General features: G+C 41.7%; 3 protein-coding genes across 4 annotated transcripts in view; 2 read left to right on the forward strand and 1 right to left on the reverse strand.

Annotated features, from left to right (window-relative positions):
- LOC307169809 (uncharacterized protein) overlaps positions 1–22839 on the forward strand; it is a 294785-nt gene that overhangs the window by 229839 nt on the left and 42107 nt on the right. The window lies entirely within an intron of this gene.
- Positions 1–22839, forward strand: part of LOC307169806 (muscle M-line assembly protein unc-89) — a 536691-nt gene that overhangs the window by 31759 nt on the left and 482093 nt on the right. The gene's annotated exons all lie outside the window — the stretch shown is intronic.
- On the reverse strand, positions 330–22563 carry LOC307169826 (uncharacterized protein). Of its 2 annotated transcripts, XM_079890654.1 has the most exons (7): positions 22435–22563; positions 21807–22118; positions 20578–20880; positions 19309–19638; positions 18658–18969; positions 2390–2468; positions 330–1454 (listed from the first exon to the last, which is right to left on the reverse strand). In XM_079890654.1, exons 1-6 carry the CDS (start codon positions 22481–22483, stop codon positions 2446–2448), a joined length of 1329 nt encoding a protein of 442 aa, XP_079746780.1. In that variant the 5' UTR covers positions 22484–22563; the 3' UTR covers positions 330–1454; positions 2390–2445. The 2 variants fall into 2 exon arrangements, with proteins under 2 accessions (XP_079746780.1, XP_079746779.1); XM_079890653.1 differs by lacking the exons at positions 330–1454; positions 2390–2468 and having other exon boundaries at positions 18069–18969.

Here is a 22839-nt window from a genome sequence, read left to right on the forward strand (position 1 = left end):
ACCAGACTAACCCCAGCTAACATGAGTCCAGCGGGCCAGTGGCGGACCACCGGTGGCAAAGTTGGCGGCCCACCGGCGGACGCCGCTGGCGGATCACTGGCGTTTTGCTCATCGTTATTCTAGCGGACCTCCAGCGGCCGCCGCCGCTTTCCCGACGGTGGTCCGCTATCGTGCCGCTGGTTTATAATAAGTGTTTTCTGGCGGACCACGGTCGGTCCACGGTTTATAATAATAAGTTACTCATGCTAACCAAAATACCCTTACACTATAATTGATTAAAAAAAAAAGAAAAAAAAAAGAAAAAAAAAGCAATGTACACCAGTCTCAATAGCAGTTGCAAATTAGTTTTTATTAAATTAATTTTCAGTGAACAGATGAAATGGATACATTTGCATAACATTTATCAGATTATTTTATCCAATGTGACTATTAGTCAAGTACATTGTAGGATAATTTGTACCCTTATAAAAATGAACCATGGTTTCACAACAAAAAGGTTTAAAAACATATGGTTATAGTCATGATTACCATAATTTTACTGCAATTATTACAGCTATATTATTGCTGAATATTATATTGCTGTAATAATTGCAGTAAAATTATGGTAATCATGACTATAACCATATGTATATTACTACTTGAACCATGGTTTAAAAAAAATAAAATAATAATAACATGGTTGGTACAGTTGTACCATAGTAAAACCATATAGTGCTTTTCACAATACAAATCGTTCCATAGCAGCTTTACAAAAAATGCACGTTCAAGGTTATACAATCGCAAAATATCCTTTAATCAGCCAGAGGCGACTGCTACTCACTGGAGAGCATCTTCTGGCAACAAAGTAATGTCCATAAGATAATACAAATAATGAGTTTAAAGTCCTAATTGCTATCCTTCAACATTTTTAAAGGGTAAGTTTGCAGATTTTCAACCTGCTATTCTTACAATGTTGGTAATATGTTAGAACAATCTTTCTCTGAGTTACGTGTACTGAGATATTCCTGTTTATTTGTCAGCAAAACTGTCATGCAAACCTTCCCCGGTTTCACAGAAAAGGCTTAAGATAGTCCCAGACTAAAATGCATGTTTGAACTGTCTTAACTGGAAGCAACTTGCACTCACATATCTTAAAATATTTCAGTGCCATTGTTTTGGTTCAAGATGCACACCAGTAATGTTTTTTTTCCTTCTTTTTTTTTTCTAAAGTAGGCTACATTTTAAAAAGCTACTTAAATATCCTAATTTCACTAAGGCCTAATCCTGTCTTAATCTAAGCCCTGTGTGTGAAACCGGGCCAATGCAATATAAGGATAATATCTGGCAGTTTTGTGTCCATCTATAGTTGCCATCATCTGAAGTCTTTGTGAGTGTTGGTGTCATTAGAAGTCTTCACAAGTGAGGCTGGATCCACACTGGAGCTGCTGTAATCTCTAGTGAACTTGCTGGGCATCCTGAGATAGAAACAGGGAAGCAACAGGAGCAAGATTAGCATATCTGCTGTACATATTATTTCAGGCAAAAGATGATCATGTGCACTTTTTACTATTTCATCACATTAACTGTAGTGCACGATTATGAGATGTGTAAATTGAATGCTTGGCTCCAGAGATGTGTCTTTAATCTAGATTTAAATTAGGATCATGTTTCTGGGCCCCAAACATTATCAGGAAGGTTATTCTAGAGTTATTCCCTTACATTCAATTGAATTAATAGGAAATCATCTGATTTTAATGAGAAAACATGACCTAACAAGTCAGCATTTTTATATTTGAATACTATACATTCTCACAATGCAAACGTCCTAAACATTTCTGAGTATTATCTATGTTGAAAACAATTGTGCTGCTTAATATTTCTGTGAAAACCAGTGTAACAGTTTAATCCATTTTCTTTTTTCTCTCTCCAGGATTAATTGTTAAATAGACCGAACATATATAAATGGTAGTTTACACTACTAAACTCAAAAGTCATATTCATATTTTATTCAGCAAGGATGCATTTAATTGAGAGTAAAGATTTCTGTTTCAAATAAATGCTTTTTTTTTTCTTTCTATTCATCAAATAAAAAATATGAAGCAGCACAACTGATTTCAACACTGATAATAATCATTAATGTTTCATCAAATCATCATATTAGAATGAATTCTGAAGGATAATGTGATGCTTCTCCATAGAAAACAGTTATTTAAATGTTTTAATATTATTTCACATTATTATTGTTTTTACTGTATTTTTAATTAAATAAATGCAGTCTTGGTGAGCATAAGATACTTCTTACAAAACAAATATATATTTTTACCAACAACATTAGAGTATGTTTGAAGTTTTAGTTTAGTTCCTTTATTGTCCACAAGTGTACATTTTTCTTTGGCTTGGTTTTACTTACTAGTCATCTGGTTGATAGCGCCTTAGAGATGATGATCAGCTCAACTCTGCTACGGTTCAGGACATCAGCATGGAAGGATCTAGGAACACAACAAACCATTTGTCACAGAGCCTACAATATTATTATACAATGACAGGTTTTATTAAAAGGAAAGAAGCTACAGCAGAGGTGAAATGCAGAAAAGAGAGAATATACAGAAAATGATTTCTTAATTAGTGTAGAGGCCAAAGTACAATTCATAGTAATGTAAATAAGAGTTAATGTTAAAAAGGTAAATAATTTCATTTAGAAGTTCATGTAATGGTTAAAATGTTAAATAATACTTAAAAGGTTAAAAGCATACTAGAATTCATGTTCTTATAGGATTTAGTACATATGGTAAAATAGTGTACTGCCTCTTTAAGAACCGGCCAAACTCCGGCTACATTACGTTGATTCTCATTATGTGATTCAGATGTTGAGAGCTGTGGAAGCGAACGGTTTTCTTACCTGCTAACTGCTAACTTCTAGCTACTTCTATTAAGAATATTTTATTTCATTAGCAACTAAAATAAGTGTATTAGTCAGCTTACATTCTTTTTTGTAAATCGGAAAAACTAGCCGACTTTCGGCTACTAGCCTTATCATGCGCTGTGCTCATGGCTGGTGAGTGCTAAGTGGATTGCTCGTCGTTGCTGCTGCATGACTGTTGCAAGTGGAACCTGTAAAAAAAAAACCGTCTCTTCATGAGAGCCTTTGAGCACCGCATAGAAAGTAAGACTGAAAACAGCAAAGATCGGCTTTACTATCTAGAACAGCACACATATGGACAGCCTAATGACTTAGTGCGCAGCTGTTTTCATATGGATCCAGATCAGGGCTACCCTGAAGCCAAGAGACTTCTAAAGGAACGCTTTGGTGATGAATATAAGATATCCGTGGCATATCTAGACAAGGCTTTAAACTGGCCTGCCATTAAAGCAGATGACACCAAGGCACTTGAAGCATATGCCCTCTTTTTGACAAACTGCAATAATGCAATGTCAGATCTGCAGTACTTAGAAGAGATGGAAAATGCTGCTAACATGCGCACGATCATCTCAAAGCTCCCCCACAGGCTGAGAGAGAGATTCAGGAGTGTCGCCATAGACATTCAGAAAAAGCAAGATCGGCGGACAAAGTTCAAAGACGTAGTGTCATTTGTCAACACACAGGCTGAAATGGCAGCACACCCTGTGTTTGGTGAAATCTCAGGACAAACAAAGCGTCAGACTGAAAGGTCAAGTGGAAAGAAAAATATCACAACACTAGCCACTGAAGTAAAAGAACAAAAAGCTGAGAAAGATGCTGCTGGTGCCGGAAACAAGAAAGCTCAGGAGAAGGGAACAAACATGGACAAAGCCTTCATGAAACCTTGTATCTTCTGTCTGGGAGATCATACCATGGAACAGTGCAAGAAACTCCAAAGAAAGTTGCACAAAGAAAAGCTTGAATTCCTTAAGAGCAAAGGACTTGGTTTCAGTTGTCTTATAGGAGGACACATGAGTAATGCCTGTGAAGAAAAGAAGAGCTGTCAGATATGTTTATGTTCAGCGACACACCCTACGCTCTTACACATAAAGCAGAAATTTAAAGACTTACCAAAGGAAGAGGCTTCACAGGAGAAGCAAAATGAGGAGTCTCCAAAGAAAGAGTAAACCGTTGTCAGTGGATTCGTGGATGCAGGGGAAGCATGCTCTCAGACTGGGGTCGGGGGTACAGGTAGTGTCCTCGCCATCGTTCCTGTGAGAGTAAAGGCAAAGAAAGGCAACAAGGTGTTGACTTGTTATGCATTCATGGATCCAGGGAGTAACGCCTCCTTCTGCACTAACAAGCTGGCGAACGACCTTCACCTGCAAGGAAAAAATGTGAACATCCTACTCACTACTATGGGAGACCAAAAGACAGTCTCATGCAAAGCTGTATCAGACCTAGAAGTGAGTAGCCTAGAAGGTGATGACTTTATCGAGCTTACAGGTGTTTTGTAATGCATTGAGAAGGTGTGCCGAGGCAAACAAGAACATGTTTGATGCAGCAGTAGTGGATACAGTCTTAAATCATTTTTATCTAGATGATTGTTTGAGATCAGTTGCCACTGAACAAGAAGCAGTCAGACTACTCCAAGACTTGAAGGCCATCTGTCAAACAGGAGGTTTTAGACTGACAAAATGGACGACGAACAATCGAAATGTGTTGTTAAAAATTTGAGGACCGGGCAACAGAAGTCAAAGATCTCGATCTTGACCAGGATTCACTCGCCATCAAGAGAGCTTTGGGAGTACAGTGGTGTATCCGGTCAGATCAGTTCAAGTTCCACGTGCACATAGAGCAGAAGCCTCTCACCAGGAGAGGAATCCTGTCTACGATGAGTTCAGTCTACGACCCACTGGGGAATGTTGTCGCCAGTCATACTGCCTGCTAGAAACATCCTGCAAGAATTGTGTAGACTAAGAACAGGCTGGGATGACAATGTGCCAGAACATTTCGCACAACAATGGACAGAGTGGACTGAAGAACTTCAACAGCTCACTGACTTTAAGGTGGATCGGTGCTTTAAACCACCTGAGTTTGGGAAAACAGTGCAAGCTCGGCTGCATCACTTTTGTGACGCGTGCGAAACAGGCTATGGTACTGTTACTTACTTAGTCCAGAAGAACAGTAGCAACCAAATATGCTGCTCATTTGTCTTGGGAAAGTCAAGGGTTGCCCCTCTCAAACCACCAACTATCCCGCGGATGGAGCTGACGGCGGCTGCCTTAGCTGTGAAGGTGGATGTCATGCTGAAGAAAGAACTACAGTTGCCACTGTCAGATTCCAGGTTTTGGACGGACAGTACTGCCGTACTCAAGTACTTAGCAAATGAGAACATCAGATTTAAGACATTTGTGGTGAACAGGATTGCCATAATTTTGCAAGCATTAAAAGTGCAGCAATGGAGCTACATCAACACTCAGTTGAATCCTGCTGATTGCGCCTCCAGGGGACAAAAGGTGAGTGTCTTCATGAAGAACGAAGTTTGGATTGCAGGGCCTGTCTTCCTCAGTAAACCTGAAAGGGAATGGCCAGACAAACATGATCACCTAGAAGAGCTCACAGCTGAAGATCCTGAGGTCAAGAAAGGCATACTTGTCAATGCTACAACAGCAGAAGAAAGCACTGATGCAATGCAAGAACTAATTCAATACTATTCTTCATGGATACACCTCAAGAAGGCTGTGAAGGCTCACACAACTCAAGGGAACCCTGGTAAACCTGTCAAGGAAGAGAAAGGAGATGAATGGATTGTACAGTGATCAACAACGGGTGAACAGGGAGATGTTGAGCTACAAAAAGAGTCTCAAACAGACTTACCTGACCGTGGACAATCTGCGACAAGCTGAGACGGATATCATCAGCCATTGTCAGCAAAGTAGGTTTCAGGAAGAGATATCTGCTCTTCGGAGAAAGGACTCCATCAAGAAGAGTAGTCGAATCTTCAGACTGAATCCACAACTTGAAGAGGGAATCCTTCGTGTTGGAGGGAGGCTCAATCGAGCATCCATGCCAGCCAAAGCCAAGCACCCGATGATCCTGCCTAAGTACCATCGTGTGGCTGATCTGATTCTCCAGGATTCGCATGAGCGGCTGGGACACAGTGGACGTAATCATGTCTCGTCTCATGTACGTCAAAAGTACTGGATTATCGATGCTCCCTCGTCAATCAGAAGAATGCTGTCACGGTGTACTATCTGTCGAAGACAACATGGTGCATCAGGCACACAAATGATGGCGGACTTACCAAGAAACAGAGTTGTACCAGACGAGCCACCCTTCACCAGAACTGGAGTGGATCTATTTGGGCCATTCAACATTAAACGTGGAAGATCATCTGTAAAAAGATATGGGGTGATATTTACTTGCCTTGCTTGTCGTGCGGTCCACATAGAAATGGCAACATCATTGGAAACAGACTCCTTTATTCAAGCTCTGCGTCGCTTCATTGCGAGAAGAGGTCAGGTGAAGGAGATGAGATCTGATAATGGGACCAACTTTGTTGGAGCTGATCATGAGCTCAGAAAGGCAATAAAGGAGTGGAATACTTCACAAATCGAGAACAGCTTGCTCCAACGTGACATCAGACGGTTATTCAATCCACCATCCGGATCCCACCATGGAGGGGTGTGGGAGAGAATCATCCGGTCCATCAGGAAAATCATGGGTGCTACACTGAGAGAACAAAACTTGGATGAGGAAGGTCTTCAGACGTTCTTCTGTGAATGTGAAGCCATTCTGAATAGTAGGCCTATTACCATGCCTTCCAATGATATTAATGATCTGGAAGCTCTTACCCCACAGCACTTACTCCTGCTCAAGACTAACCCCAACTTACCACCAGGACTCTTCCATAAGGATGATATTAATGCGGGTAAAAGATGAAGGGAAGTCCAGTATAGACTTTATGTAGCCCTGCTCCTTTACTGCTGCTTCTGTGTAGATGAGAGAATCAAAGTGTGTGTGCGTTGTGCTCACGTTTCATTGATTACGGCCAAGCATGCGCCCTTAAAGGGTCATGAAACCCTAAACCAATTTTTCTGAGATTTTAACAGAGGTAGGTGTGTTGAACACCATAGAAGACAATGTTATAATCTGTAAAATTGAATAATAGGATATAAATGGTTAAATTTGAGTTTGTATCGGCTATTTTCGTCTTCCGGGTTTGAAATCTTCATCGAGTCCACGTCACAGGATGTGACGTTTTTCTGTACGGATCGTCCGTTGATGACTCATCGTTCTCTCATAATTATTAATGAGGCTGAGCCTTCATATCCAATGAGAAGACACTTCACTGAATTAATCATGATACCACGTGGATCTTTCCAAAGACAGACATGTCAAACTGTGATATCGCGTAGTAGATGAGAGAGGCAATGATGGGACGCGCGTTTGTTTTCATGGTGCAAAAGTTCCAGTGCATCTTTCCCCGCGGTGCTGCCAGGGCTGGACTCTGACTGCGGGCGGTTGGTTGGCCATCAACCACGGGCACATCTAAACTATATGTGTGTGTAGCAACCATTCAACTGGAGAATGGTGGACTTCAGCCTTGTACACCAATGCAGGTTTCGTCTTGCTAGTGATGCGGTCCCGAGGACTTTTCTATCGCTTCAGAGGTGTGTGTGTGTGTGTTTGTGTCTAAATGTAACCCTGACCGTTTTTACTTGTTTTTTGTTAAATAATCACTTGTTATTAAAATGTAGATATTTCGATAATACATCAACGCATGCTTAGTTTGTGCAAATTTATGTCACATTCATTGTCCATCTTTAGTGGGTTTAGGGGGCGCGTAGTCTAGGCTATTTACGTGTATTGGGACTCGACTTAAGTATAAAGCCTTCTTTACATTACTAGTTAGCATCCAAATATTACATTGCAAATAAGGAAACTTTGGACCGAATGAGAGATGCGCGAAACCAACGTCGGTACAGTTTCAGTTTCGATTCAAATAAATTCGTTTAGGCTTGGCGTTTAAAATTGGCTAAATGTTGTTTATAATAAAGGACAAAATAGGCTATTTTTATAAGCTATTAGGCTATATTTTTATTGTACGTGGCTACTTATTTTTCATTCTTGTTGTTTTCTGAATAGGATACCATTCATTTAAGGATTTGACATTGGCTACAGTAAGGGGAAGTAAAATACGCATAGATAGCCTAGGCTATATGTTATTAATAGTGTTTATAATGTTAATGTTGCATTTTATTTACCGATCTTTTACACTATTTCTGAATAGGCTAATAATAAAATGCGTTTGTTTCCCTCTCAACATGACCCGGTGCGCTGCGATACAAGCGCACATCTTTGAGATATAAATTAATAAATTTTAATAAAACACAAGGCCTACATCATAAAACTCAGAAGAGTATGTATTTTAATATCTCTGTTGTTCTCTGTTCTCCGGTTGTTAGATAGTCAGTCTGAATGTCATGCGTTTACGTTAATATAAACATATTGTACATGCATTATTCTTTTCTTTTTGTATTAGTGTTAAAAATATTAAATTTACAACTAATTATATTGATTTATATCTTCATTTATTATTTAAAAATAATGTAGACCATGTAGGCTAACAGCCGTCATTTAGGCTACCTGCATACCCAGCTGATGCAAAGCGTAGGTGAATTTATATCTACACAGAAGAAAGCCCTGTCTAGTGTTTTCCCCAGTAGCCTACGGGTTGTGTCGAGCCATGTTAGTCTGGTTATTTGATGAAAAAAAAGATGAAATGTAGTTGCAATAAACGCGTTAAGAATCACAACGCGAGGACTCTTATTCTGCAGTGCAGAACTGAGGAAGAACTGATGACGGGACAGTTTGATCTTCGGCTGACAAATCAAAGGAAAGGGGCGTTTCATTCCCGCCCACGTGTAAAATACGAATATTCCAGCAGTTTATACATTTTTCTACCTCAGAACGAAAAACGAAAAATCAAGCTGAATTCTTGGTTTCGTTGGTTTGGAAAAAATGAAAATCGAAAAAGGAACTGTTTTCTCATTTTTCTACTTTCAATATTAAATTAAAAAACGACTGAACGAATGATACACGGATTCTAGGCTATTATAGGCTATTATAGTTTGGATTATTTTTTATAATATCAAATAATCATAATAAATTGCCATTTCAACTATTTCTGAAGTGCTTCATTTATAAAGATCACCGCTTTCTCACATAAACAGCCCCTGCACGAGAGAATAATTGATTCTCGAGCCATCGATATCAAACAATTCAGCACCATCGCCACGGACAGCGCTGGGTAACGTCGCACGTAAGAAGGTATATCTTAAGCAGCTTCCTAAGGTATGGTTCGGGGAACACACTTAGGAACATAAACAACTTTGGTAAGATATATCTTTCGAGCTTTCTTAGAGCGCTAAGAGTGAGCGTTATCGGGAAACCGGGCCCAGATATCTGGATAATCCATCATTCGTTTGTAATTATAAAACGAAAATACCGTTTTTCTGTTTTTTGTTTCAAAACGAAAAACCAAATAACCGTTTTTGGTGTCAGAATCAAAAAACAAACAAACAAACAAACAAAAAACGGCCCGTTTTTCGTTTTTGGCGATCATTCTATCGCTATTCCTTTTTGAACAAAGAATGAAGAGAGTCTTCGAACTGCAGTCAATTCGTTTTTCGTTTATAAACCAAAAACGGAAGTCACGTGGTCTATTCCTTTTTTGGAAGAGAAAGTAACCGGTAACACTTTCAAAATAAAAGTAACTATAGTTAGCGAGGTGATTGTAGACTAAAACTGAACTAATATAACGTTTTTTAGTACAACTAAAGTAGCACTGGGTGTGAAAAAAACAAACACTTTAGCTAACTGAAATAAAAATTAAAACTAATAAAATAATAACTCTGGCTGTTAGGGAGAATTAAACATTTGTAAGACCATTGGTGACCTGTAACTTCAGATTAAGACAAGTGAACTCATTTTATATGTAGCTTAGGATAGCAGGTAGCCTATTTATTTATAAGTTTCTATTATTTAATTTACATTTTAGTTTTGTAACATATTTATAGCCCTTCTTGCTATGTGGAAGCTCAACCAGCAGAGGTCACTCTACCCCCTTCTGTGCACCGACTCTTTCTGTGGCGACAACAGGCAACAAGGGTTTGACTTTCTTTTGACAGCTTTCATAGGGAAAGATCTTCAACTCCACTTCCCTCGCAGAGGGAACTTTACTTTCGAGGGCACTCAAAACCAAGTGGAAGTTTTAAGAGGGGAGAAATGGGACAGGGCCAATGTCTTTTTCTGTTTGTCGATAGTCACTGCATAATATCTGTCATCTCCACGGAGGCTTTACGTTCTCTTACGAGAGATACTCTCGTACTGCGTAGAATACGCTAGGGGAAAATCCTTTTCCACGAGAATACTGAAGCCAAAAAATTATCCTTAATTTTGTATTCATGTAAAACGCGTTGCGGCAGCATACAGACATAGGCGAGGCAGCTTGCGCGCCTATAGGCTGGTCTGCTGGCAACTGCTTAAGCCTATCGAGCGAGCCTAGAGTGACGTCAGACCCAATGAGGGTGCTTCGCGCCCTCTGCGTCACGTCCCGCCGAAACGGGCGTGGCTTAGGTCTATAAATACCGCTCGCAGGCATTATTTCTCTGATTTTTCATCCTTCAGCGAAGCAACTCACATCGCTGGATCCGAGAAGAAGCCGCGCTGTTGAAGAAGCACTTCAGCGGGACGAGTCGAGAAGCTGCTGGCCGCGCCGCCTTCATCGCCTTCCTGCTGCGCTATCCGGTTCAGTATCCTTTTTCTCTTTTACTATGCCTTGTGTGTGTGCTCGCCGCCGCGACACACACTCTCATTGCACTAAAAGAGCCGGGCGTCTTTTTCAAGACGCCCCTTTCCTGAGGATCACGCAGTTCTCGCGCTCGCTGACGGCGACTGCCCTCACTGCGAGCTAGGTACTGCCTATGGTGACTCTGAGGACTCACCTGGCATCCTTCTCCGAGACTGCTCCTCCGCCCTTCCAAGCCGCAAAGCTCGCCGGTTCGCCCGCTTGCCTTGCCTGCTTGGGGGATGATACCTGCTCGCCCTCTGTTCGAGCCGCACAACCGCGCCGTTCACAGGGGATGTCTGGAGCGGTCCGTCACGCGTCACTCACCGGCGAAAGGAGAAAAGTGTTTACAGTCCCGTCGAGACCGGACTGAACTCATTTCTCACACGTCTCAGTTCCCTGATCAGGCGACTGGAATTGTCTATACTGCAGCAAACGTGCCTGTTTAATACACGCTCGCCTGCAAGCAAACGCCGAAGAAAACATGTTGACGCTCTTTCATATGCTCGTGCATCTGAAAGCCTTTGTGTTTCCCCCCTGTGGCTCAGTGGCGGAATCCTAGGTTTTGTCACACGGGAGACCGGTGTTCGAATCCCGGTCTAACGGCAGATAAATTATGCCGCCAATGCTTCGTTCTGTCAGTTCCCTGGAAGGTGACTGCAGACGTGCATTTTGCAGCCGACGAGCGCGTTGTGCAACCCGCTCGCCTGCACCCAGACACCGTTTCTATGGTTCCCGTGCGTCACTGGCGAAAGGAGAAAAGAGTGTTCTAGTCCCGCTACGGCCGGGCCGATCTCAATCTCTCACACATTTCTCATTCCCCTCTGATATTCAGGCGACTGGAAATGTCTTTATTGCAGTGAGCGAGCCTGTTGTTACACGCACGCCTGCAAACAAACGCCAGCATGTTGACGCTCTCTGATAATACTCGCGCTGACTGAAATCTTATGTGTCTTCCCCTGTGGGCCAGTGGCAGATTCACAGATTTCCGCATGAGAGACCCGGGTTCGATCCCGGGTCTACCGGCAAATAAAATTATGCCGCCAATGCTCGCTCTGTCAGTTCCCTGAAGAGGCGACTGCAGATGTGTGTTTTGCAGCCAACGAGTGCGTTGTACAACCCCCTCGCCTGCACCCAAACCTTGCCGCTCGTCCAGTTCCAAGAAATGTGACTGGTCCAGCGTATTTAGCAGCCATCAAGCCGGTTCCATTGCCCGCTTGCCTGCACAAAAAAAGAAAAAAAAAAAGCCATTTTACGGCTACCCAGATAAATCCCTTAAAGAGTGTATTTTCTGGTGTCCCGGCCACGGCCGACGGTGTTTTCATGTGTAGAAAAAATGGCCACTACTCAGTGCCCATTCCTACACACAAACACAGCCCTTCACACAGGGCTCGCGCACATAAAATCGACTCAGATCGATTGCGCTTTAAACGTAGCAAACGTGCCCACTACCCAGTGCCCACAAACGCTACTTCCCACATGTCTCACGGTCTCTGTAAATACAGGACCAGTATGCATACGCTCTGCTCACGTGAGCAATGCTGTAAAAGTGGTGTATGTGCCCGCTGCTCTGCGCCCACGCCCACACACAGACATGAAACTAGCCCAGCCCTCCTCCTCACAGCTAAACACTGCGGAGGAGTCGAGCGCGGGCATTCTGCCCGCTGTTATCAGCGCGCCCCCCTGCCTCAGATGTCATGAGCGCGACGCTTATGTCACAGCACGCAAAAGCCGCTGTATCGCGAGCCGATCAGAGCGTGCTTCGCATCCAGCCCCTAGCTACTCGCGCACCTGCGTGGGAAAAGCTTCCCGGGGTTTCGAGATGGGTGCTGAACATCATAAAAAAAGGCTATTCGCTGCAGTTTCGCCGACGCCCTCGCCGCTTCATGGCGCGCGTCGAGACCACGGTAGAATCGAAAGTAGCTCATCTACTTCGAGCCGAGATTTTGAAACTGTTGAGCAAAGGGGCTATAGAACCCCTATCTCAAGCTCAAAGCGAAGGGGGGCTTTACAGCAGATACTTCCTGGTGCCCAAAAAGGACGGGGGTCTCAGACCCATACTAGATCTGCGGCAGCTGAACAGAGCGCTTATGAAGCACCAGTTCAGGATGCTCACAACCAGAAAAATCCTCGCGCACGTCCGCCAGGGGGACTGGTTTGTGTCAATAGATCTAAAGGACGCGTATTTTCAAATACAGATAGCGTCACGTCACAGGCGATTTTTGAGATTCGCCTTCGAGGGCCAGGCATATCAGTACACAGTCCTGCCTTTCGGCTTGTCCCTGGCACCCCGTACATTTACGAAGTGCATGGACGCAGCGCTCGCACCCCTCAGATTACGGGGCATACGAGTGCTGAACTATCTGGACGACTGGCTGATTTTAGCCCAATCTCACTCAGAGCTCGTAGAGCACAGGACCATTTTACTCGATCACCTCGAGAATCTCGGTCTCGCAGTGAACTGGGAAAAGAGCTCGCTTTTCCCCAGACAGATTATATCTTTTCTGGGAATTGAGCTGAACTCGCTGCTAATGACAGCACGCCTGTCATCTCAGCGCACACTGGACATTCGGCGCGCAGCCGGCTCGTTCCGCTGCGGCGCGATAGTCCCTCTCAAAGCCTTTCAAAGGATGCTCGGTCTGATGGCCTCAGCATCTTCAGTTCTCCAGTTGGGCCTTCTGCGCATGCGCCCACTGCAGTTCTGGCTCAGAAAGAGAGTACCACGCACAGCGTGGGCCTCCGGTCAGCTTCGCGTCAAGGTCAATCAAGCACGCATTGCAGCTTTGAAACCTTGGGAGGCAAAAGACTGGTACCAATCAGGTGTAAGCCTGGGGACTTCCTCGAGAGTGATGGTGGTGTCCACGGACGCATCCACCTCGGGATGGGGAGCGCTGCTCGAGGGCAGACCGCTTTTTGGCCAATGGTCAAAGCAGGAGAAGCTCTTACATATCAACTGCCTCGAAATGTTGGCAGTGAGCAAAGCGCTCACGCGCTTTTGTCCCCTCATAAAGGGACACCACGTGCTAATACGTTCAGACAACGTCTCAGTGGTGTCCTACATAAATCGCCAGGGCGGCCTCAGGTCCCTGACTCTGTACAGGCTAACCAGGCGCCTCCTGATATGGGCCCGCAGCAACCTGCTCTCGCTGAGAGCAGCGCACGTGCCAGGGCTCCTAAATATAGGACCAGACAGACTGTCCAGGAACCAGGTTCCGACAGGAGAATGGTCTTTGCACCCACAGACAGTCCAGCTGCTGTGGAAGAAATTCGGCAGAGCGGAAGTAGACCTGTTCGCGTCTCAAGAAAACGCTCACTGTCCAGAATTTTTCTCGAAGAGCAAGGACGCGCTGACCCACGAGTGGCCTCGCCGTCCTCTCTACGCTTTTCCCCCCGTCTCCCTCCTGACTCAGGTGGTAGAACGGGTCAGGGAAGAAGGATGCTCAGTGCTGCTTGTAGCCCCACTTTGGATGAGCCAACCTTGGTTCCCAATTGTGATGCAGTTAGTGAGCACCGCCCCGTGGCCAGTGCCTCTGAGGAGGGATCTCCTCTCTCAAGCCAACGGCTCGATTTGGCACCCTCACCCAGAGCTGTGGTCCCTCCATGTGTGGGCCATCAACGGGTACCCGCTGACCTCCCACAGGGAGTGTTAAACACTATCACACAGGCCAGAGCTCCGTCTACGCGACGTCTCTATGCCTCAAAATGGTCAGTGTTCTCTAGCTGGTGCACAGCTCGGGGTGTGTCACCCCTGCATTGCGGTGTGACGGAGGTTCTCTCCTTCCTACAGGAGCTGTTGGATAAGGGCAGGTCCCCTTCCATGCTCAAAGTCTATGTAGCGGCCATAGCAGTGTTCTCTTCGACCACGCTCGGCCAGTCTATTGGAAGGAACGATTTAGTCATTCGCTTCCTTCGAGGAGCTAAGAGACTGAATCCTCCCAGACCTCCCACAGTCCCTATATGGGACCTTTCTACGGTACTGGAAGCCATGAAAGGTCATCCATTTGAGCCCTTGCAGGAGATTGATCTTAAACACCTGTCTTTCAAGACGGCGTTTCTTCTGGCTCTCGCTTCAGTGAAGCGCATAGGGGACTTACACGCGCTCTCAGTAAGCGCGACGTGCATGGAATTTGGGCCGAATGACTCTAGAGTTATACTCAAACCTAAGCACGGTTATGTAAATCCCTCAATACACCGTTCAGAGCACAGGCCATTTCCCTGTCTGCCCTGCCGGTCACTGAAGGAAATATGGACGAAAGCTCCCTTTGCCCAGTCAGGGCGTTAAGAGCGTATGTGTCTCGCTCGTCTGTTTTCAGACAGACGGAGCAGCTCTTTGTTTCGTTCAGCGGGCGTTCTAAGGGACTAGCCGCTTCGAAACAGACCCTATCCAGATGGGTAGTGGACGCAATAGCGCTAGCTTACACAACCAAGGGCATGCAGTGCCCGCTGGGTGTCAAAGCGCACTCCACGAGAAGCATGGCTTCATCGTGGGCATGGTCAAGTGGGATTGCCTTGCAAGATATTTGTATGGCGGCAGGCTGGGCCTCTCCGTCTACATTTATAAGGTTTTACAACCTAGAGGTTCCCGCACTACAGGCCAGACTACTGTCGGTCTAGTATGGCCAAAATCTCATAACTGGCGCTGTCAGTTATGCAGCTATTGAGTATTGCAATCCTTGCTCTATGCTGCTATAAGGAAGATAGTGGCTAACCCCCCTCTCTTCCAGGATTCCCTGTGAGTCCCCTGGGTGATCATGTACTGTATGAACTCCGGGCTGTCGCCCTTGAGTCTATGGTATCAGATCCCAGCACGCACAGCGTTTTACAGTAGGTTCCCCTAGCGTATTCTACGCAGTACGAGAGTATCTCTCGTAAGAGAACGTACTCGGTTACTAACGTAACCTAGGTTCTCTCTAGAGAGAGGAACGAGTACTGCGTATCCTGCCGTGCCTGCACGCGCTCTGGTTGCTTCGACTATGAAAAACCAGAGAAATAATGCCTGCGAGCGGTATTTATAAACCTAAGCCACGCCCGTTTCGGCGGGACGTGACGCAGAGGGCGCGAAGCACCCTCATTGGGTCTGACGTCACTCTAGGTCTCGCTCGATAGGCTTAAGCAGTTGCCAGCAGACCAGCCTATAGGCGCGCAAGCTGCCTCGCCTATGTCTGTATGCTGCCGCAACGCGTTTTACATTAATACAAAATTAAGGATAATTTTTTGGCTTCAGTATTCTCGTGGAAAAGGATTTTCCCCTAGCGTATTCTACGCAGTACTCGTTCCTCTCTCTAGAGAGAACCGAGGTTACGTTAGTAACCGAGTACGTTTTCTAATTCAAAACAGGGTGATAGCCTACTGTCTGTCACGTGACGTGCTATAGGCCTAAGACCCAGACCTTCAATCAATTCATCTTATTCATATCAGGTTTAAAGTAGTACTATTAGTTCCAAAGTTGTATTTGTAGTAGAAGCACAGTAAAAACAACACTTACCATGCTTTTACCACACTATTGGTAGTTTTAATGTAAAAATTATTGTAAATGCACAGTAACCACAACACGTACTATGCTTTTACCACAGTAACCCTAGTTTTACTGTGATTGGTGTGGTAAAAGGACAGTAACCACCACAAAACTTACCATGCTTTAAACCTCAGTAACATTAGTTTTACCACAGTAATAACAAAACTTACCATGCTTTTACATCAGTATTGGTAGTTTTAAAGTGATATTTGTTGTAAATGCATATTAACCACAACACTTAACATGCTTTTAATGCTTAATAATGTAACATCTAATATTTGTAAGGTAAATCAGTCATTTTTCTTTTACTATTATTAAAAATATTTTACATAATGATATTTTCTTTTCTCTTTTTTCAGCTGAAAAGACCAAAAGGACCTTTCGGACTCAGTCAGCCCATTATTGTTTGAGGACAAGTAACCGGAGGAGATGGATAGCTGCCAAGGCAAATATTCGCAATGGTATGTGTGTGTTGGTTTTAACCCTAAATCAAACATTTTATCAATCATTTGTTGTTTCTTAAACCTTTTCTAATGTTGATAAAACGTTGTTAGAAGGTTGGCTACGTTGTGCCAACGTTCTGTGTTTGCTGGGACCTTTTGTTGAAACTTGACGCCAGGGGTCCTTGACCATGCATCAGACATTTGACGAGTAGGGAGTGAGACTGTGTTGCCAGTTAACATGGTTTAGATTATTTCAGACGGAAATTTGAATGCCATGAACACACATTCACATGTAAAAAAAAAAAAAAATATATATATATATATACATTAGTAACTGCATATATTTTGACACTTTAAGCTCTTGATATTTCTGTGAAGAACTGCTTATCAGCATTTTGTATTTTAGCAGAAGTGCATTAAACCGCAGTGTGTTTAGAGGTTAAAGTGTCTGCACAGTTCTTCTCTCTCATCTCTCAATTGATCACTTGGACAAAAGCATTCAGATTGTTGTATTAAACTCATCTCTTGCTGAAAGGCATTTGATTCAGTGACAGATGCAGCTGATGTTGGTTTGTGAAGAGCAGAGAAACACAGACTAAATTTGGTAATGAATTTAACAATGGAGATATTTGATCAGGTCAAACATCTGTGAATCATGGGATTCACAACAGACAGGAGTGTCAAAATGTGTATATAGTCAAATATAGTTGTGAGATAAAGATCAATTTAAGAGAAGGGAGAAACAAACTAAAGAACTGACTAAAAGTTCACACATTTATTTTTGTGTTCGTGACTTTGGTCATTTGTTTTACTTCTCAGCTTCTCAAGTTCCTATTCTAGTAGTCAACATCTTCCTAGAACTGTTAAACAGTGTGTTTTCAACAGAAACACCAGCAGCCATGATGAGATTAATGTTTGCCAACTTTTAAAAGACATTTTGAATGTGCATTTCCCTTCTTTTCATTTAATAGTTATATCCAAGTCATATGTTTTTTTTTTTTGTTTTTTTTTTTTTTTTTCGCAGAGAGTGGCCTATTGTATCTCTGGTATTTTCCAAATAAAAATGTCTGCTAAATAAGTGTAAGTAAAAATAAATTCAAAAGATAAATGAGACCAGAACAAAGAAATGAGGGATGTCTCTTCTGAAGGTTGGTTGGATATTGTATTTTGGAAAGCAAAATATTTGTTCAGTCATGCAGAAAACTTGACAGTGCAAGACTCATGGTGAGTTACTGCACTGAAGCCTTTTTATATATATATATAATTATAGGCCTATCGATGAGGGTTTGAATGAACAACTCCAATTAAGGTGATGACAGATAATGTTACACTAAATAACTAACTAAAAACATGAATACTCATTTATAGGGAGGGACTGATTTGAAGACGCACAGTGACAAGTACTGAAAAAACAAAGTCACTGAGTCTTATGGAATCTGTTTATTTAAAAGAAACATCCAAACAAACCAAACCGATTTACTATAATGAATGGTATTTTCCAGTGTTACATGCGAGAGAGTAGAAGGTTTTTGTTTGTTTTTTACCTTTGATCGAAGTGAAGTTGTATAAAGCACAATACAAATGAAACATGGATTGGTTTACTGCACAACACTGCTAAAACTCTCAGCTGTATCTGTTATCCCAATCCAAATCCTTTTCCTTATTGTGTATTTTCCAAGGCTTATAATAATACAAAACAATACGATCATATATATTGATTGTCATTAAACACAGTGGGTAAGGCACTATTTTTGTTTTAGAATATTTGTATTGTTAAAAGTAATATAGAAATATTTGTATTTTATTTGAATGGAATAAAATATCACTTAAATGATATTTATAATAAATGATATTTACTCAAGAAAATGATATAGTCAAAGCAGTTCAAGAACATTTTCACCTTCCTGCGTATCTGATTAATCAGAGTTTGATGATGTTTGCTCGCTCTTCTTCTTCATAGATGTACCTGCACATGTGTGGCAGTGTGTGTTGATGTCCAGATGTGTGGTCTGGTTGCTGATGGGATTGTTCAGCACACAGCTGTAGGTGTTTTTATCCTGATATTCCACCTCCAGAGGTAGAGAGAGACTGATGCTGAGATCACACACACTGATGCTGGACAATACACTGATTCCTTTGTACCAGGAGAGAGTCACATCACTCACATTCGACACTGATGAACACACCAGTGAACAATTTGACGATGATGACGATGACGATGATGATGATGATGATGATGAACAAGTGTGACTAAATATGACAGGAACAGGCAGACGAGCTGAGAAAAAAAAAAACATGAGAGCTCTAATTTACAGTAAGAACATTTTCATTTTATTGGTCTTTATTTGATATGAGAGTCTCTCTCAACATACAGGATTCATGCTACACTGAAATTAAAGTTTAAGTGTCACACAATTCATTACATAAAAATGTACTGCAAATACATTTCTAAAATGTCATTTCTATAACAGTCACTGACACAGAACATTATCAAACACAATAAATCATATTAACCATGCTGGAAATGGTCATGACATTTTGACAAAAGACAAAAATGACAATGATGATGTACAGACATTGTTAAATTACTGAAATTGTGAAAAGTGTTTTAACTCACCATAGACAGTAAGATTGAATGTGTTGAGCGCCGTCTCTGATCTGGCGCTGGTTACTCTATAAAGTCCAGAGTCTGTGGTTCTGGTGTTTGTGATGGTCAGAGATCCAGTCTTCTCATCCAGCTTCAGTCTGTCTCTGAATCTCCCATCAACACTATCTTTATAAAACATGGTCTTATAGTCTTCCCCGTAGATTTTAGCTATGAGAATGTCTTTAGGTCCAAAACTCCACTCGATCTGATCATCTGTCTGTATTTCAGTATCAGAGTTTAGAGTGACAGATTCTCCCTCAGTCACTGACACTGACTTCACTTCATCAACACCAAACACTCCTGAGAAACAAACAGAAACAGTTACTCGGAAAGAGGGTTTTAGCAATTTAGAAACTATTTGAACTAAATATTTGTCAGGGAAAAACAAATTTGCACTGCACTCATTTCAATCTATAATTCTATAATTCACAATAAATTAAACCTTTCATACTGGAAGGGAAATCGGCACCGTTCAGAACAGCAATATGAACACAAAAGTACTTTTGTCTAATAAAACATACATTTTATGTGAAACATTAATGATGAAAATAATAAGGAGCAGAAGAATGTGTGGACAAATAATATAAACTGAAATAAAGCCATAAAAATACTTACCAGACAGACTCCATGAGCACAAACAAAAGAAAATAAACACTTAAGACATTTTTTTCAGAAGTGTGCAAAAGAGTTTCACAATAGAAATCTTAACCAGTTCTGGCGCAAATGTTAAATGTGCTGCCGGTCTGTTGTGAAGTGATTTAGTGAAACTTTAGTGAAACTCAGTGTCAATAAACTCCTGCAGTAGCACTGCCCACAACAGACTGTACAGGCCTATTATGACTTCTCAAAATGAGAAAGAAGAACAGAGGACGTGATATGATTAAAATGTTCACATTTTCTATTATTAAAACCAACATGAATCTCTAGGCCAGTGGTACTAAATAGAGGACCATGAATTGAACTGAGTGTGTCAGTAGACATACAGTCAGTAAATCCCCATGAAATAAAGGAAATAACATGAAGCCACTGCTTGTCTAAGAAGTCAAAATTAAGTCAGACATCAGTGGTAGATTTGTTTTTGCCTACGGACCTGACTTAGGTTGCACCTGGTGTCATTGACACCTGAAAATATTACACTCAGTTGAAAGGGTCATGACATTTTGACAAAAGACAAGAATGACAATGATGATGTGCAGACATTGTTAAATTACTGAAATTGTGAAAAGTGTTTTAACTCACCATAGACAGTAAGATTGAATGTGTTGAGCGGCGTCTCTGATCTGCTGCTGGTGACTGTATAAAGTCCAGAGTCTGTGGTTCTGGTGTTTGTGATGGTCAGAGATCCAGTCTTCTCATCCAGCTTCAGTCTGTCTCTGAATCTCTCATCAGGAAACTCTCTCTTATTCTTCTGTCTGTTGATTTTAGCTATAAGACTGTTGTTGTGTCCAAAACTCCACATTATCAGATCAGCTGTCTGTATTTCAGTTTCACCAGAGTTTAGAGTGACAGATTCTCCCTCAGTCACTGACACTGACAACACTCCTGAGAAACAAACAGAAACAGTTACTCGGAAAGAGGGTTTTAGCAATTTTTAAAGTATTTGAACTAAATATTTTTCATGGAAAAACAATTTTTTTACTGCACTCATTTCAATGTACAATTCTATAATTCACAATAAATAAAACCTTTCTTACTGGAAGGGAAAATCAGCACCGTTCAGAACAGCAATATGAACACAAAAGTATTTTAGTCTAATAAAACATACATTTTATGGGAAACATTGATGATGAAAATAATAAGGAGCAGAAGAATGTGTGGACAAATAATATAGACTGAAGTAAAGCCATAAAAATACTTACCAGACAGACTCCATGAGCACAAACAAAAGAAAAAAAACACCTTGGACATTTTTTTTTTTTTCAGAAGTGTGCAAAAGAGAATAGAAATCTTATAATAACCAGTTATGGCGCTCTTGAGATGTTAAATGTGCTGCCGGTCTGTAGTGAAGTGGTTTAAATAAACTCCAGCAGAAGCACCACCCACAACAGACTATACAGGCCTTTATGTCTTCTCAAAATGAGAAAGAAGAGCAGAGAACGTGATATGATTCAAATGTTCACATTTCTATTATTAAAACTAACATGAATCTCTAGGCCAGTGGTACTAAAGAGAGGACCATGAATTGAACTGAGTGTGTCAGTAGACATACAGTCAGTAAATCCCCATGAAATAAAGGAAATAACATGAAGCCACTGCTTGTCTAAGAAGTCAAAATTAAGTCAGACATCTGTGGTAGATTTGTTTTTTTTGCCTACGAACCTGACTTAGGTTGCACCTGGTGTCATTGACACCTGAAAATATTACACTCAGTTGAAAGGGTCATGACATTTTGACAAAAGACAAGAATGACAATGATGATGTGCAGACATTGTTAAATTACTGAAATTGTGAAAAGTGTTTTAACTCACCATAGACAGTAAGATTGAATATGTTGAGCGGTGTCAGTGATCTGGTGCTTCTGACTGTATAAAGTCCAGAGTCTGTGGTTCTGGTGTTTGTGATGGTCAGAGATCCGGTTTGATCCAGTTTCAGTCTGTCTCTGAATTTCTCATCAGAAACATCTGTCTTGTTCTTCTGTCTGTAGATTTTAGCTATGAGACTGTGTCCAAAACTCCACATGATCAGATCATCTGTCTGTGTTTCAGTTTCACCAGAGTTTAGAGTGACAGATTCTCCCTCAGTCACTGACACTGACTTCACTTCATCAACACCAAACACTCCTGAAGAACAAACAGAAACAGTTACTCAGAAAGAGGGTTTTAGCAATTTTTAAACTATTTGAACTAAATATTTGTCAGGGAAAAACAAATTTTCACTGCACTCATTTCAATGTACAATTCTATAATTCACAATAAATAAAACCTTTCATACTGGAAGGGAAAATCGGCACCGTTCAGAACAGCAATATGAACACAAAAGTATTTTAGTCTAATAAAACATACATTTTATGAGAAACATTGATGATGAAAATAATAAGGAGCAGAAGAATGTGTGGACAAATAATATAAACTGAAGTAAAGCCATAAAAATACTTACCAGACAGACTCCATGAGCAAAAACAAAAGAAAAAAAACACCTTGGACATTTTTTTCAGAAGTGTGCAAAAGAGTTTCACAATAGGAATCTTATAATAACCAATTCTGGCGCTCTTGAGATGTTAAATGTGCTGCCGGTCTGTAGTGAAGGGGTTTAAATAAACTCCTGCAGTAGCACCGCCCACAACAGACTATACAGGCCTTTATGTCTTCTCAAAATGAGAAAGAAGAACAGAGAACGTGATATGATTCAAATGTTCACATTTTCTATTATTAAAACCAACATGAATCTCTAGGCCAGTGGTACTAAAGAGAGGACCATGAATTGAACTGAGTGTGTCAGTTATAGACATACAGATGTACAGTCAGTAAATCCCCAGCAGTGGTGTAGTACTATATGGTGTAG

This window comes from Squalius cephalus (assembly GCF_949319135.1).
Source record: "Squalius cephalus genome assembly, chromosome: 13".
Lineage (NCBI taxonomy): Eukaryota > Metazoa > Chordata > Actinopteri > Cypriniformes > Leuciscidae > Squalius > Squalius cephalus.

Coding starts and splice junctions, on each gene's coding strand:
- LOC307169826 (XM_079890653.1), bottom strand. CDS start 22,483: ATGTCCAAGGTGTTTTTTTTCTTTTGTTTTTGCTCATGGAGTCTGTCT. Junction 19,639..20,577: donor ATTCAATCTTACTGTCTATG/GTGAGTTAAAAC, acceptor TTTGTTTCTCAG/GAGTGTTTGGTGTTGATGAA. Junction 18,970..19,308: donor ATTCAATCTTACTGTCTATG/GTGAGTTAAAAC, acceptor TTTTTTTCTCAG/CTCGTCTGCCTGTTCCTGTC.